Source organism: Lepidochelys kempii, chromosome 9, assembly GCF_965140285.1.
Source record: "Lepidochelys kempii isolate rLepKem1 chromosome 9, rLepKem1.hap1, whole genome shotgun sequence".
Taxonomy (NCBI): domain Eukaryota; kingdom Metazoa; phylum Chordata; order Testudines; family Cheloniidae; genus Lepidochelys; species Lepidochelys kempii.
The window spans coordinates 31,799,432-31,812,520 of NC_136388.1; the positions used below are offsets into that span (position 1 = coordinate 31,799,432).

General features: G+C 44.9%; 1 protein-coding gene across 1 annotated transcript in view; it reads left to right on the forward strand.

Annotated features, from left to right (window-relative positions):
* The window catches only part of SLC9A9 (solute carrier family 9 member A9), a 325,848-nt gene that overhangs the window by 237,231 nt on the left and 75,528 nt on the right, over positions 1 to 13,089 (forward strand). Inside the window, exon 13 of the mRNA XM_073359753.1 lies at positions 2,947 to 2,995. Within this exon, the coding sequence (XP_073215854.1) occupies positions 2,947 to 2,995 (49 nt within the window). The remainder of the gene's footprint in view (positions 1 to 2,946; positions 2,996 to 13,089) is intronic.

Sequence of the window (13,089 nt, forward strand, 5' to 3'; positions counted from 1 at the left end):
CCTCACTGGCACCTGACCAAAATGACCAATGAGGAGACAAGATACTTTCAAAGCTGGGAGGGGGGGGACAAAGGGTTCTCTCTGTCTGTGTGTTGTTTTGTTTTGGGTTTTTTTGCCCGGACCAGAGCAGGAATGCAGGTTAGAATGCCTGTAAAGGGCTAATAAGCAATCTAGTTAGATATGCATTAGATTCTGTTTTGTTTAAATGGTTGATAAAATAAGTTGTGCTGAATGGAATGTATATTCCTGGTTTTGTGTCTTTTTGTAACTTAAGGTTTTTCCTAAAAGGATTCTCTATGTTTTGAATCTGATTACCCTGTAAGGTATTTACCATCCTGATTTTACAGAGGTGATTCTTTTACTTTTTCTTCAATTAAAATTCTTCTTTTAAGAATATGATTGCTTTTTCATTGTTCTTAAGATCCAAGGGTTTGGGTCCGTGTTCACCTATACAAATTGGTGAGGATTTTTATCAAGCCTTCCCCAGGAAAGGGGGTGTAGGGTTAGGGAGGATTTGCGGGGGGAAGACGTTTCCAAGTGGGCTCTTTCCCTGTTATATATTTGTTAGACACTTGGTGGTGGCAGCAATAAAGTCCAAGGGCAAAAGGTAAAATAGTTTGTACCTTGGGGAAGTTTTAACCTAAGCTGGTAAAAATAAGCTTAGGGGGTTTTTCATGCAGGTCCCCACATCTGTAACCTAGAGTTCAGAGTTGGGAAGGAACCTTGACAGATGGAGATTCCACCACCACCCATTCCAGTGTTTCACCACCCTCCTACTGAAATAGTGTTTCCTAATATCCAACCTAGACCTCCCCCACTGCAACTTGAGACCATTGTCCCTAGTTCGGTCATCTGCCACCACTGAGAACAGCCAAGCTCCATCCTCTTTGGAACCCCGCTTCAGGTAGTTGAAGGCTGCTATCAAATCTCCCCTCACTCTTCTCTTCTGTAGACTAAATAACCTCAATTCCCTCAGCCTCTCCTCATAAGTCATGTGCCCCAGCCCGGTAATCATTTTCATTGCCCTCCGCTGGACTCTCTCCAATTTTTCCACATCCCTTCTGTAGTGGTTTCAGAGTAGCAGCCATGTTAGTCTGTATTCGCAAAAAGAAAAGGAGGACTTGTGGCACCTTAGAGACTAACAAATTTATTTGAGCATAAGCTTTCACGAGCTACAGCTCACTTCATCGGATGCATTCAGTGGAAAATACAGTGGGGAGATTTATATACATAGAGAACATGAAACCTGGCAAATACTCACCAGCAACCACACACCACACAACAGAACCACTAACCCAGGAACCTATCCTTGCAACAAAACCCGTTGCCAACAATGTCCACATAGCTAGTCAGGGGACACCATCATAGGGCCTAATCACATCAGCCATGCTATCAGAGGCTCGTTCACCTGCACATCTACCAATGTGATATATGCCATCATGTGCCAGCAGTGCCCCTCTGCCATGTACATTGTTCAAAATGTACAGTCTCTACGTAAAAGAATAAATGGACACAAATCAGACGTCAAGAATTATAACATTCAAAAATCAGTCGGAGAACACTTCAGTCTCTTTGGTCACTCGATTACAGACCTAAAAGTGGCAATTCTTCAACAAAAAAACTTCAAAAACAGACTCCAACGAGAGACTGCTGAATTGGAATTCATTTGCAAACTGGATACAATTAACTCAGGCTTGAATAAAGACTGGGAGTCGATGGGTCATTACACAAAGTAAAACTATTTCCCCATGTTTATTCCCCCACCACCACCACCCGCTGTTCCTCAGACATTCTTGTCAACTGCTGGAAATGGCCCACCTTGATTATCACTACAAAAGGTTTTCTTCCCCTCGCTCGCCTGCTGGTAATAGCTCACCTTAAGTGATCACTCTCATTACAGTGTATATGGTAACACCCATTGTTTCATGTTCTCTCAGTATATAAATCTCCCCACTGTATTTTCCACTGAATGCATCTGATGAAGTGAGCTGTAGCTCACAAAAGCTTATGCTCAAATAAATGTGTTAGTCTCTAAGGTGCCACAAGTCCTCCTGTTCTTTTTGTGTAGTGGGGGGACCAAAACTGGATGCAATACTCCAGGTTTGGCCTCACCAGTGCCAAGCAGAGGGGAATAATCACTTCCCTGATTAAATAATAGTGGCAGCTTGCATCACAATGTTATAGATACTTACGTGTGGAACAGGAGAGGCTGTTGAGAAAGAAGTGTTGAAGCAAAAAGCAACTAAAGACCAGTGAGATATCTCAGTTTTTGCCAAGGATGAGATTCTGGGCTGAGCCTCTCAGAGCCGCAGCACAAAACTCACAGCCCAAGAGAAGAGGGGCCTAGCGCAGATTTAAGCCACGTTGAACCTTCCCCCCACTGAGCTGGTCCAGGGGCTGGAGAGGCCCCTGGTGTAACTATGCCCTGGAGGCCTGTTTAAGTCAAATTAGCCTCCCCAAGAATCTCTATGGGCTGCATACTGCCTGGAATCTCTAGAGCACTGTGCACTGCAGCCTCATCCTCAACACAATTCTCCTGCCCCCAGCATGCCACCGATGCCAAGAGTTGCAAGGGGGTCTTCAGAGCGCAGCCATACAGCTGTTTTCTGCAATGCCTGCACCCGGGGAATCCTCCTTGCCTAGATGTGCGTGTATTTAGGGCTCCTTTCTGACACTCTGACCCTTTTAGCTGGCATACAAGAGTTGGAGTGAGGGTGGGGATCTCAGCCCAGGTATTATGAGCACCAGGTATAAAGTATTTCATAGTTCCTGCAAACTTATTGTGGACTTCTTTGATTTGGGAAGAGATCTTAATAATGTTCTGCCATTTCTGCACATTTCTTACCTCCTTGCGGCTGAGTGATGTGGTACAAAGAAACATTTCTACGCACGTGACCATCTAATCTGCATTGAACCATTCACCATGTGTCTTGTTTTCTTTAATAGAGTTGGCATAGATCCAGATGAAGATCTGAAAGCAGAAACTGCAAGCCAGGCAAGTTACAGCTATTGATATATCTATATTGACTAGCATAATGTTCAGTCGTGTTTAGTTCATGTTTCTCAGTGTAGTAACTGGAAATCTTTAGAGCAGGGTTATATCTGCTATAAATGAAGAATGTGCAAGTACAAAATATGTGAAGCTCCTACTATTTTGTAACTCTTTATTGAGAGGACAAGTATGTACTGTACATTTTTCAGTTTCACCGGGGCACCAGAATAACTTTATCTGATACTGGGTTTTAAGGAATGCATTACAAATAAATATTGACATGATGAAATATTAGTAAAACAATAGTGGAATTGCTACTATGGTAAATTCAAAGCTTGAATTAGCTATCAGCTGCATTTATGAAAACAAAAGATTTCAGAACAATGCTCAGTTCCCTGGATTAAACAAAGAAACTTTGCATGATTGAAATTCTCAACTCTGGCATCAGGGAAGGTCAGGTTGCTGACAATATACGTAGTCATTTTTAACATGAACATTTGAACATACATTCTGGTTAAAAACTATAGGCCACTAGAGACCAAGGAGGCTATTTGAGAAACTGCATGTGCTTATCTGTCACCCCATTGTCCCTGCCTTTTTCCGTGTTCATCTGAAAATGTTTAAAGTACAGCATTATGTGCTGTCCCAACCCTAGTCAAGTTCCCCTGCTGGACTTTCACTAGGCTGCCAGGTTTGGACCCATACACTGTGTGCTTCTGAGCTCCCCAGGAACTGAGTGGCTCCAGGCACTTTTGTCCCTTACTTTGGCTGCTCAGCTCACTCCCTGAGCAGAGACCCTCCTTGGAAGTGGGACCTCCTGGTCCCTCGGCTCCAAGACCAGTGCTGAACCCTCCAAGACTCCCCAGTAGTTTAAACGCAACCTTCCCAGAATGTCACCTTTGTGGTCACTCTGGGTTATAGTTTACCCCTTCAGAGATACAAGATAGTAGAAGCAAATAGACATATTTTGCAGAGGAATTTCTAAAACAAAACATGCTTTCCCCAAAGACAGCACATGAGGAAGCATTCCCCCTTCTTTCTTTCCTTGAACTTCTCTGCTTCTGTTTTTTAAAGGCCTGCACTAAGGGTATGTCTACACTATGGAATAAGGTCGAATTTATAGAAGTCGTTTTTTTAGAAATCGGTTTTATATATTCAAGTGTGTGTGTCCCCACAGAAAATGCTCTAAGTGCATTAAGAGAATTAACTCAGCGGAGTGCTTCCACAGTATACGTAGTCATTTTTAACATGAACATTTGAACATACATTCTGGTTAAAAACTATAGGCCACTAGAGACCAAGGAGGCTAGAGTCGACTTCCGGAGCGTTGCACTGTGGGTAGCTATCCCACAGTTCCCGCAGTCTCCGCCACCCATTGGAATTCTGGGTTGAGATCCCAATGCCTGATGGGGCTAAAACATTGTTGCGGGTGGTTCTGGGTACATATCGGCAGGCCCCCGTTCCCTCCCTCCCTCCGTGAAAGCAAGGGCAGACAATCGTTTCACGCCTTTTTTCCTGAGTTACCAGTGCAGACGCCATACCACGGCAAGCATGGAGCCCGCTCAGGTAGCTGTCACCGTATGTCTCCTGGGTGCTGGCAGACACGGTACTGCATTGCTACACAGTAGCAGCAACCCATTGCCTTCTGGCAGCAGACGGTGCAATACGACTGGTAGCCGTCATCGTCGTGTCCGAGGTGCTCCTGGCCACGTCGGCTGGGAGCGCCTGGGCAGACATGGGCGCAGGGACTAAATTTGGAGTGACTTGACCAGGTCATTTTCTTTAGTCCTGCAGTCAGTCCTATTGAACTGTCTTATGGTGAGCAGGCAGGCGATACGGATTGCTAGCAGTCCGATTGCACCATCTTCTGCCGAGCAGCCATGAGATGTGGATGGCATGCAGTCCTTCAGCACCATCTGCTGCCAGCCAAAGATGTAAAAGATAGATGGAGTGGATCAAAACAAGAAATAGACCACATTTGTTTTGTATTCATTTGCCTCCTCCCCCGTCTAGGGGACTCATTCCTCTAGGTCACACTGCAGTCACTCACAGGGAAGGTGCAGTGAGGTAAATCTAGCCATGTATCAATCAGAGGCCAGGCTAACCTCCTTGTTCCAATAAGAACAATAACTTAGGTGCACCATTTCTTATTGGAACCCTCTGTGAAGTCCTGCCTGAAATACTCCTTGATGTAAAGCCACCCCCTTTGTTGATTTTAGCTCCCTGAAGCCAACCCTGTAAGCCGTGTCCTCAGTTGCCCCTCCCTCCGTCAGAGCAACTGCAGACAATCGTTCCGCGCCTTTTTTCTGTGCGGACGCCATACCAAGGCAAGCATGGAGGCCGCTCAGCTCACTTTGGCAATTAGGAGCACATTAAACACCACACGCATTATCCAGCAGTATATGCAGCACCAGAACCTGGCAAAGCGATACCGGGTGAGGAGGCAACGTCAGCGCGGTCACGTGAGTGATCAGGACATGGACACAGATTTCTCTGAAAGCATGGGCCCTGACAATGCATGCATCATGGTGCTAATGGGGCAGGTTCATGCTGTGGAACGCCGATTCTGGGCTCGGGAAACAAGCACAGACTGGTGGGACCACACAGTGTTGCAGGTCTGGGACAATTCCCAGTGGCTGCGAAACTTTCGCATGCGTAAGGGCACTTTCATGGAACTTTGTGACTTGCTTTCCCCTGCCCTGAAGCCCATGAATACCAAGATGAGAGCAGCCCTCACAGTTGAGAAGTGAGTGGCGATAGCCCTGTGGAAGCTTGCAACGCCAGACAGCTACCGGTCAGTTGGGAATCAATTTGGAGTGGGCAAATCTACTGTTGGGGCTGCTGTGATGCAAGTAGCCCACGCAATCAAAGATCTGCTGATATCAAGGGTAGTGACCCTGGGAAATGTGCAGGTCATAGTGGATGGTTTTGCTGCAATGGGATTACCTAACTGTGGTGGGGCTATAGATGGAACCCATATCCCTATCTTGGCACCGGAGCACCAAGCCGGCGAGTACATAAACCGCAAGGGGTACTTTTCAATAGTGCTGCAAGCTCTGGTGGATCACAAGGGACGTTTCACCAACATCAACATGGGATGGCCGGGAAAGGTACATGATGCTCGCATCTTCAGGAACTCTGGTCTGTTTCAAAAGCTGCAGGAAGGGACTTTATTCCCAGACCAGAAAAAAACTGTTGGGGATGTTGAAATGCCTATATGTATCCTTGGGGACCCAGCCTACCCCTTAATGCCATGACACAAGCAGCCTGGACAGGAGTCAGGAGCTGTTCAACTACAGGCTGAGCAAGTGCAGAATGGTGGTAGAATGTGCATTTGGACGTTTAAAGGCGCGCTGGCGCAGTTTACTGACTCACTTAGACCTCAACGAAACCAATATTCCCACTGTTATTACTGCTTACTGTGTGCTCCACAATATCTGTGAGAGTAAGGGGGAGACGTTTATGGCGGGGTGGGAGGTTGAGGCAAATCGCCTGGCTGCTGGTTATGCGCAGCCAGACACCAGGGCGGTTAGAAGAGCACAGGAGGGCGCGGTACGCATCAGAGAAGCTTTGAAAACCAGTTTCATAACTGGCCAGGCTACGGTGTGAAAGTTCTGTTTGTTTCTCCTTGATGAAACCCGCCGCCCCTTGGTTCACTCTACTTCCCTGTAAGCTAACCACCCTCCCCTCCTCCCTTCAATCACCGCTTGCAGAGGCAATAAAGTCATTGTTGCTTCACATTCATGCATTCTTTATTCATTCATCACACAAATAGGGGGATGACTACCAAGGTAGCCCAGGAGGGGTGGTGGAGGAGGGAAGGAAAATGCCACACAGCACTTTAAAAGTTTACAACTTTAAAATTTATTGAATGCCAGCCTTCTGTTTTTTGGGCAATCCTCTGTGGCGGAGTGGCTGGTTGGCCGGTGGCCCCCCCACCGCGTTCTTGGGCGTCTGGGTGTGGAGGCTATGGAACTTGGGGAGGAGGGCGGTTGGTTACATAGGGGCTGTAGTGGCGGTCTGTGCTCCATCTGCCTTTGCTGCAGCTCAGCCATACACTGGAGCATACTGGTTTGATCCTCCAGCAGCCTCAGCATTGAATCCTGCCTCCTCTCATCACGCTGCCGCCACATTTGAGCTTCAGCCCTGTCTTCAGCCCGCCACTTATTCTCTTCAGCCCGCCACCTCTCCTCCCGGTCATTTTGTGCTTTCCTGCACTCTGACATTATTTGCCTCCACACATTCGTCTGTGCTCTATCAGTGCGGGAGGACAGCATGAGCTCAGAGAACATTTCATCTCAAGTGCATTTTTTTTTCTTTCTAATCTTCACTAGCCCGTGGGAAGGAGAAGATCCTGTGATCATTGAAACACATGCAGCTGGTGGAGAAAAAAAAAGGGACAGCGGTATTTAAAAAGACACATTTTATAAAACAGTGGCTACACTCTTTCAGGCTAAACCTTGCTGTTAACATTACATACATAGCACATGTGCTTTCGTTACAAGGTCGCATTTTGCCTCCCCACACCGCGTGGCTACCCCCTCAACCCTCCCCCTCCCCATGGCTAACAGCGGGGAACATTTCTGTTTAGCCACAGGCAAACAGCCCAGCAGGAACGGGTTCCTCTGAGTGTCCCCTGAAGAAAAGCACCCTATTTCAACCAGGTGACCATGAATTATATCTCACTCTCCTGAGAATAACACAGAGAGATAAAGAACGGATGTTGTTTGAACGCCAGCAAACATACACTGCAATGCTTTGTTGTACAATGATTCCCGAGTACGTGTTACTGGCCTGGAGTGGTAAAGTGTCCTACCATGGAGGACGCAATAAGGCTGCCCTCCCCAGAAACCTTTTGCAAAGGCTTTGGGAGTACATCCAGGAGAGCCGCGAATGCCAGGGCAAAGTAATCCTTTCACATGCTTGCTTTTAAACCATGTATAGTATTTTAAAAGGTACACTCACCGGAGGTCCCTTCTCCGCCTGCTGGGTCCAGGAAGCAGCCTTGGGTGGGTTCAGGGGGTACTGGCTCCAGGTCCAGGGTGAGAAACAGTCCCTGGCTGTCGGGAAAACCGGTTTCTCCGCTTGCTTGCTGTGAGCTATCTACAACCTCATCATCATCATCATCTTCTTCGTCCCCAAAACCTGCTTCCGTGTTGCCTCCATCTCCATTGAAGGAGTCAAACAACACGGCTGGGGTAGTGGTGGCTGAACCCCCTAAAATGGCATGCAGCTCATCATAGAAGTGGCATGTTTGGGGCTCTGACCCGGAGCGGCCGTTCGCCTCTCTGGTTTTCTGGTAGGCTTGCCTCAGCTCCTTCAGTTTCACGCGGCACTGCTTCGGGTCCCTGTTATGGCCTCTGTCCTTCATGCCCTGGGAGATTTTGACAAAGGTTTTGGCATTTCGAAAACTGGAACGGAGTTCTGATAACACAGATTCCTCTCCCCAAACAGAGATCAGATCCCGTACCTCCCGTTCGGTCCATGCTGGAGCTCTTTTGCGATTCTGGGACTCCATCATGGTCACCTCTGCTGATGAGCTCTGCATGGTCACCTGCAGCTTGCCATGCTGGCCAAACATGAAATGAGATTCAAAAGTTCGCGGTTCTTTTCCTGTCTACCTGGCCAGTGCATCTGAATTGAGAGTGCTGTCCAGAGCGGTCACAATGGAGCACTCTGGGATAGCTCCCGGAGGCCAATACTGTCGAATTGTGTCCACAGTACCCCAAATTCGAGCCGGCAAGGCCGATTTAAGCGCTAATCCACTTGTCAGGGGTGGAGTAAGGAAATCGATTTTAAGAGCCCTTTAAGTCGAAATAAAGGGCTTCATCGTGTGGACGGGTGCAGGTTTACATCGATTTAATGCTGCTAAATTCGACCTAAAGTCCTAGTGTAGACCAGGGCTAAGACTTCTGTCTCTTTGCTCCCCTTCTGGAGATTTTTCACTCTCCTCTCCTCTCCTCTTGAAATCTGGTTTTACCTACATTGCAGCTACAGTAACAATATAGACAGCAGTATCTTTTCCAGTTTATGGCACTCTAAGACATACTGATTAACATCAGAGATTATATTGCATTGTACAATATAAACATTATTTCACCTTAAATGTGTTTTTTTTTCCAGGGGGCTAGGGGTGGTGAAAATATGCTTGCACTAGACATCAGTAGATAGGACTTCTAATTTTCTTCCTTTTTCTGTGAAAAATGAGAAATACATATTTGTGAATAACAATAAGGCACCCACTGACCCAAACTGTGTTCTGTTAATTAACACCTAGTTCTATTGACAAAACTCAGCAGCACAAGAGGGTAGGTCTGAATAAATATAACACATTCCACCCCCAATCATGTCTAAATCAGCATACTTTATTGTAAAATATTTTTACCTAGCAAAGTAGTCTTGTTGCTCTGATTTCCTTTTTAAATGTTTACTATTTTCATTTCTCTAACATGTTAACTGTAGCTCTTATATTAATTTTTATTAATACAGTTCTTTATTTCATTGTGTGTTTCTTCTCTTTTTAATTTAGTACTATGGACTGTTCACCTTTTCTTTCAGATTGTTTCTTTAAAGTTTTCTCTTTTCCTTCATCTTTATCTTTTCTTTTCCTCTATTGTTTTAGATAATTCATTTTCTTTCTCTTTATTTTTCTCTCACACAATAGATATGAGTTTTTTATTTTTATTTTAATCTATCTTCTGTATGAACTTTCAGTTTTCTTCATATATGTGCTATTCTCTCTTTCATACTACAGAATTTTTTTTTAATTTTTATTTTTTGGCCATATCTTATACTTAAATAACTACGTTCACCTGAAAGAACCTTAAAGCATTATTCAGTTGTATAGGACATGTCACAGCATGAAGCTCAGGGATGGGAAGTGGCACTCATGCACACACAATTTTTGGCTAAGGAGATTGGCACAAACAAACCTCATGCTATTGTGAAAAGTGTTTTGTGATCCTTAATGTCCAAGAAGAGCAGATAGGACCTTGGTTTTTAAGTGTTCAGCTGAACAAGACGCAGAGTTCATTGGGCAGAATCCATTTTATCTAATTCAAAAGGATGAAGGGCTGGCACAGTCACCACTGAGATTTAAACCTTTGACTCAGGTTTTCCAAACCAGAGGGGATTTCATACCTGACTGTTTCATTTACTGCTTTAGCGAGGGAGACATGATGGAATAGTCCAAGAAGCACAGTCACAATAAGGGCCAAGTTATGTCTGGAACCTTCCCATTTGTGTCCTTCTCAGCTGTAGTCCCTGTTCTCATCTGAGAAGCAATGGACTGCTCTCTGTCTCTACTAGTAGGATCTAGTTACTCCAACAGAGCTGGGGGAAGAGCAGGGGCATGTCCCCATCCCCCCTCTCCATCAAACACCTGAGATAACAGACTAATGACACAGACAATGTTAGAGAAGGTGTTTGGATAACAGTATCTTGTGTCATCAGCCTGTTATCTAACACACTTTATTGTCAATCTCAGGTGTTATCAAACTTTTTTGAGCTTTGCCTGGTTGGTTCTTGTAGCTATCACACAAGATGAGGTGCAGAGAAACCTCTGATTGCATGAGAGAGGAGAGAGAGAAGCTAACTTGTCTTTTGACTAGAGTTACTTTTTTTTCTTTTTTGGCTTTCCCTATGTTGTTGTATTTGTTTGTTTTTCTACAAACTTAATCCTTACAAATACCACCCCCACCCCACACACACACAGTCTGTTGTATACCAGTTTCTCAGTTGGTGTAAATCAGGGTAATTGCATTACCTTCAATAGAGTTACACCAGTTGTGGATCTGGCCTCTTCAGTATGACTGGAGATGGGGACTGGGCTGTGGAAGGATCAAAGCCATGGGCCCATGACTATGCAGACCCAGTGGTCATTCACCCTTCTTTGCACAATGGGATGCAAGTGCTGATGGTGATATTGCAGTTCTTGGGCTTCAGTAGGTGAGCAGCTCTGCAGTGTGGTGGAAATAATTCCAGCCCATCTTCCTGACACAAGATCCCCTGTACAAAGCCCATCTATCTATTCAGCCATGGTACAGCAGACAAGGATTTGGCCCACTGTGGGTTAAACTAAAGCTCTGAGGCAATCTAAAGAGTAAATAGGTAACACTGCTGTACCTTAGCGTTTCTATGTATTACCCACCCTAAATACCAATATGTCTGCAACCTTAACTTCCCCTCCAATTATTTTATTTGTGGTTACTTTCTGGGTTCAGATAAGCACTATGCTCCTCCAAGCTCAGAAACCATGCTGCTAATGATGAGTCTGTCCTGACTCTGGAGAAACATTTTACTATAATCCTACTTCTAGAACAAGCCCATTTTATTGTATCTTCCAGTAGATAGAAGGCATGTTATATCCTGGACGTGGTAGTGGGAAGAGTAATTATTTGCTGAGGATATTAGTGTAGTTATTGGGAAAGACAGACATTACTATTGAACCCAGGACAGTAGGGCACACAAATTTTAGATTCAAGACCACCAGAATCACGGGCTGAGTAGACTTACTGCATTACTGTTGCATGCTGGAGCCACACTAATTAAATATTCCCCAGAGATCACTAGCTTTTCTTAACAGTGATGCATATTTCCCCCTGGGGCAAGAAGAGTGATCCAATTTCTGAAGCTTAAGAAAATCTCATTGTCCATAAGGAGAAAAATAACCCCAAGTTCATCCTGGTCAGATACTCCCTTTGTGGCTTATCACGTTCGCTGTCAGGAGGAGATACAGGAAGCTGTGTTTCAAAATAGCAGCTCTTGGCAGATTGTGTCTATAATCCCCACCTGGACTTCACAGAGCCCTGATCTGTACACCATCCACAATAAGGGTCTCCCCATCAGTTTCTTTTTTACTTCCCTAGTTCTGTCTTTTCTCAGGTGCATTTATCATCAAACCGTCTTGCATAAACAGAACGTACAATAGGTTAGCTCATTTATTTCCACTCATTTATTGATGGGCTTTCATAACTCAGTTCTGAAAGGCCATCAATAATGTGTAGAAATAAATGAATGCAGTCAGTCCACTGCATATCCTACACAATTTGAATATAAACACAAAAAGCTAATTCTGATGACCAGGCGTGAAGGATAAATAGTCATTAAGCTGAGTTGCAAGACCAGTCTGCTACAAAAAAGACAAAGCTTTTTCTTGCAGGTTTTTTTTAACAAGGATCTAATTAATTTCCTCACAAAACCAAGATGGTTGATAAAAGCTTTTATTCAGCTGATTTGTCTCTCCGCTATCCCATTAGGTGCATCTCCACAGAGGCTACACAAAAGAATGTATTTTCTGGAAATATTTTTGGAAGAATGCTGTAGGCGTGTTATAGGTCTCATGGGAAGTTCAAGCAGCTTACTGTATAGCTAGAATAGCTCACTCACTAAACTAAAGTTCAGTAAAAAGAGATGTGTTTAACTGTCTATTATTTCTTTAGCTCCTGGGAAGGAAAGTGTCCTTACACTTTCATTCTTCCTACTAGCCTCTCATGCAGGCCTGCTGGGAAACTGCAAGTGACTTTTTGAAAATAAATAGGTTATTCCTGTGTAGGGGATGGAAGTAATGCCAATTTCAGTTCACAGAAAGAAAAGGAGTACTTGTGGCACCTTAGAGACTAACCAATTTATTTGAGCATGAGCTTTCGTGAGCTACAGCTCACTTCATCGGCTGTAGCTCACGAAAGCTTATGCTCAAATAAATTGGTTAGTCTCTAAGGTGCCACAAGTACTCCTTTTCTTTTTGCGAATACAGACTAACACGGCTGTTACTCTGAAATCAGTTCACAGAGATCCTCTTATTTTTCCATCAGACTGCTGGCATAGTGTGCCCCCCACTGCCACTAGCCAGCCCTGCAGGATAAGCTGTAGGTTCAGACTTTAAACCTGCAGATCCCTGAGGAGCTGCCAGAGGCCAGGAGCATCCACAGCCCCTGCTGCCTCTCCGCCATCCCTTGATGGTATCGTTCCTGCAGGATCTGGGCTACCATGAATTCCCCAGGCCATCATCATTGTCTATGAGACCTCCCTATACCAAAAGAATTTTATGGCATGAGAGGAAGCCACACAAGTTAAAATTGAATCCTTCCACTCAACTC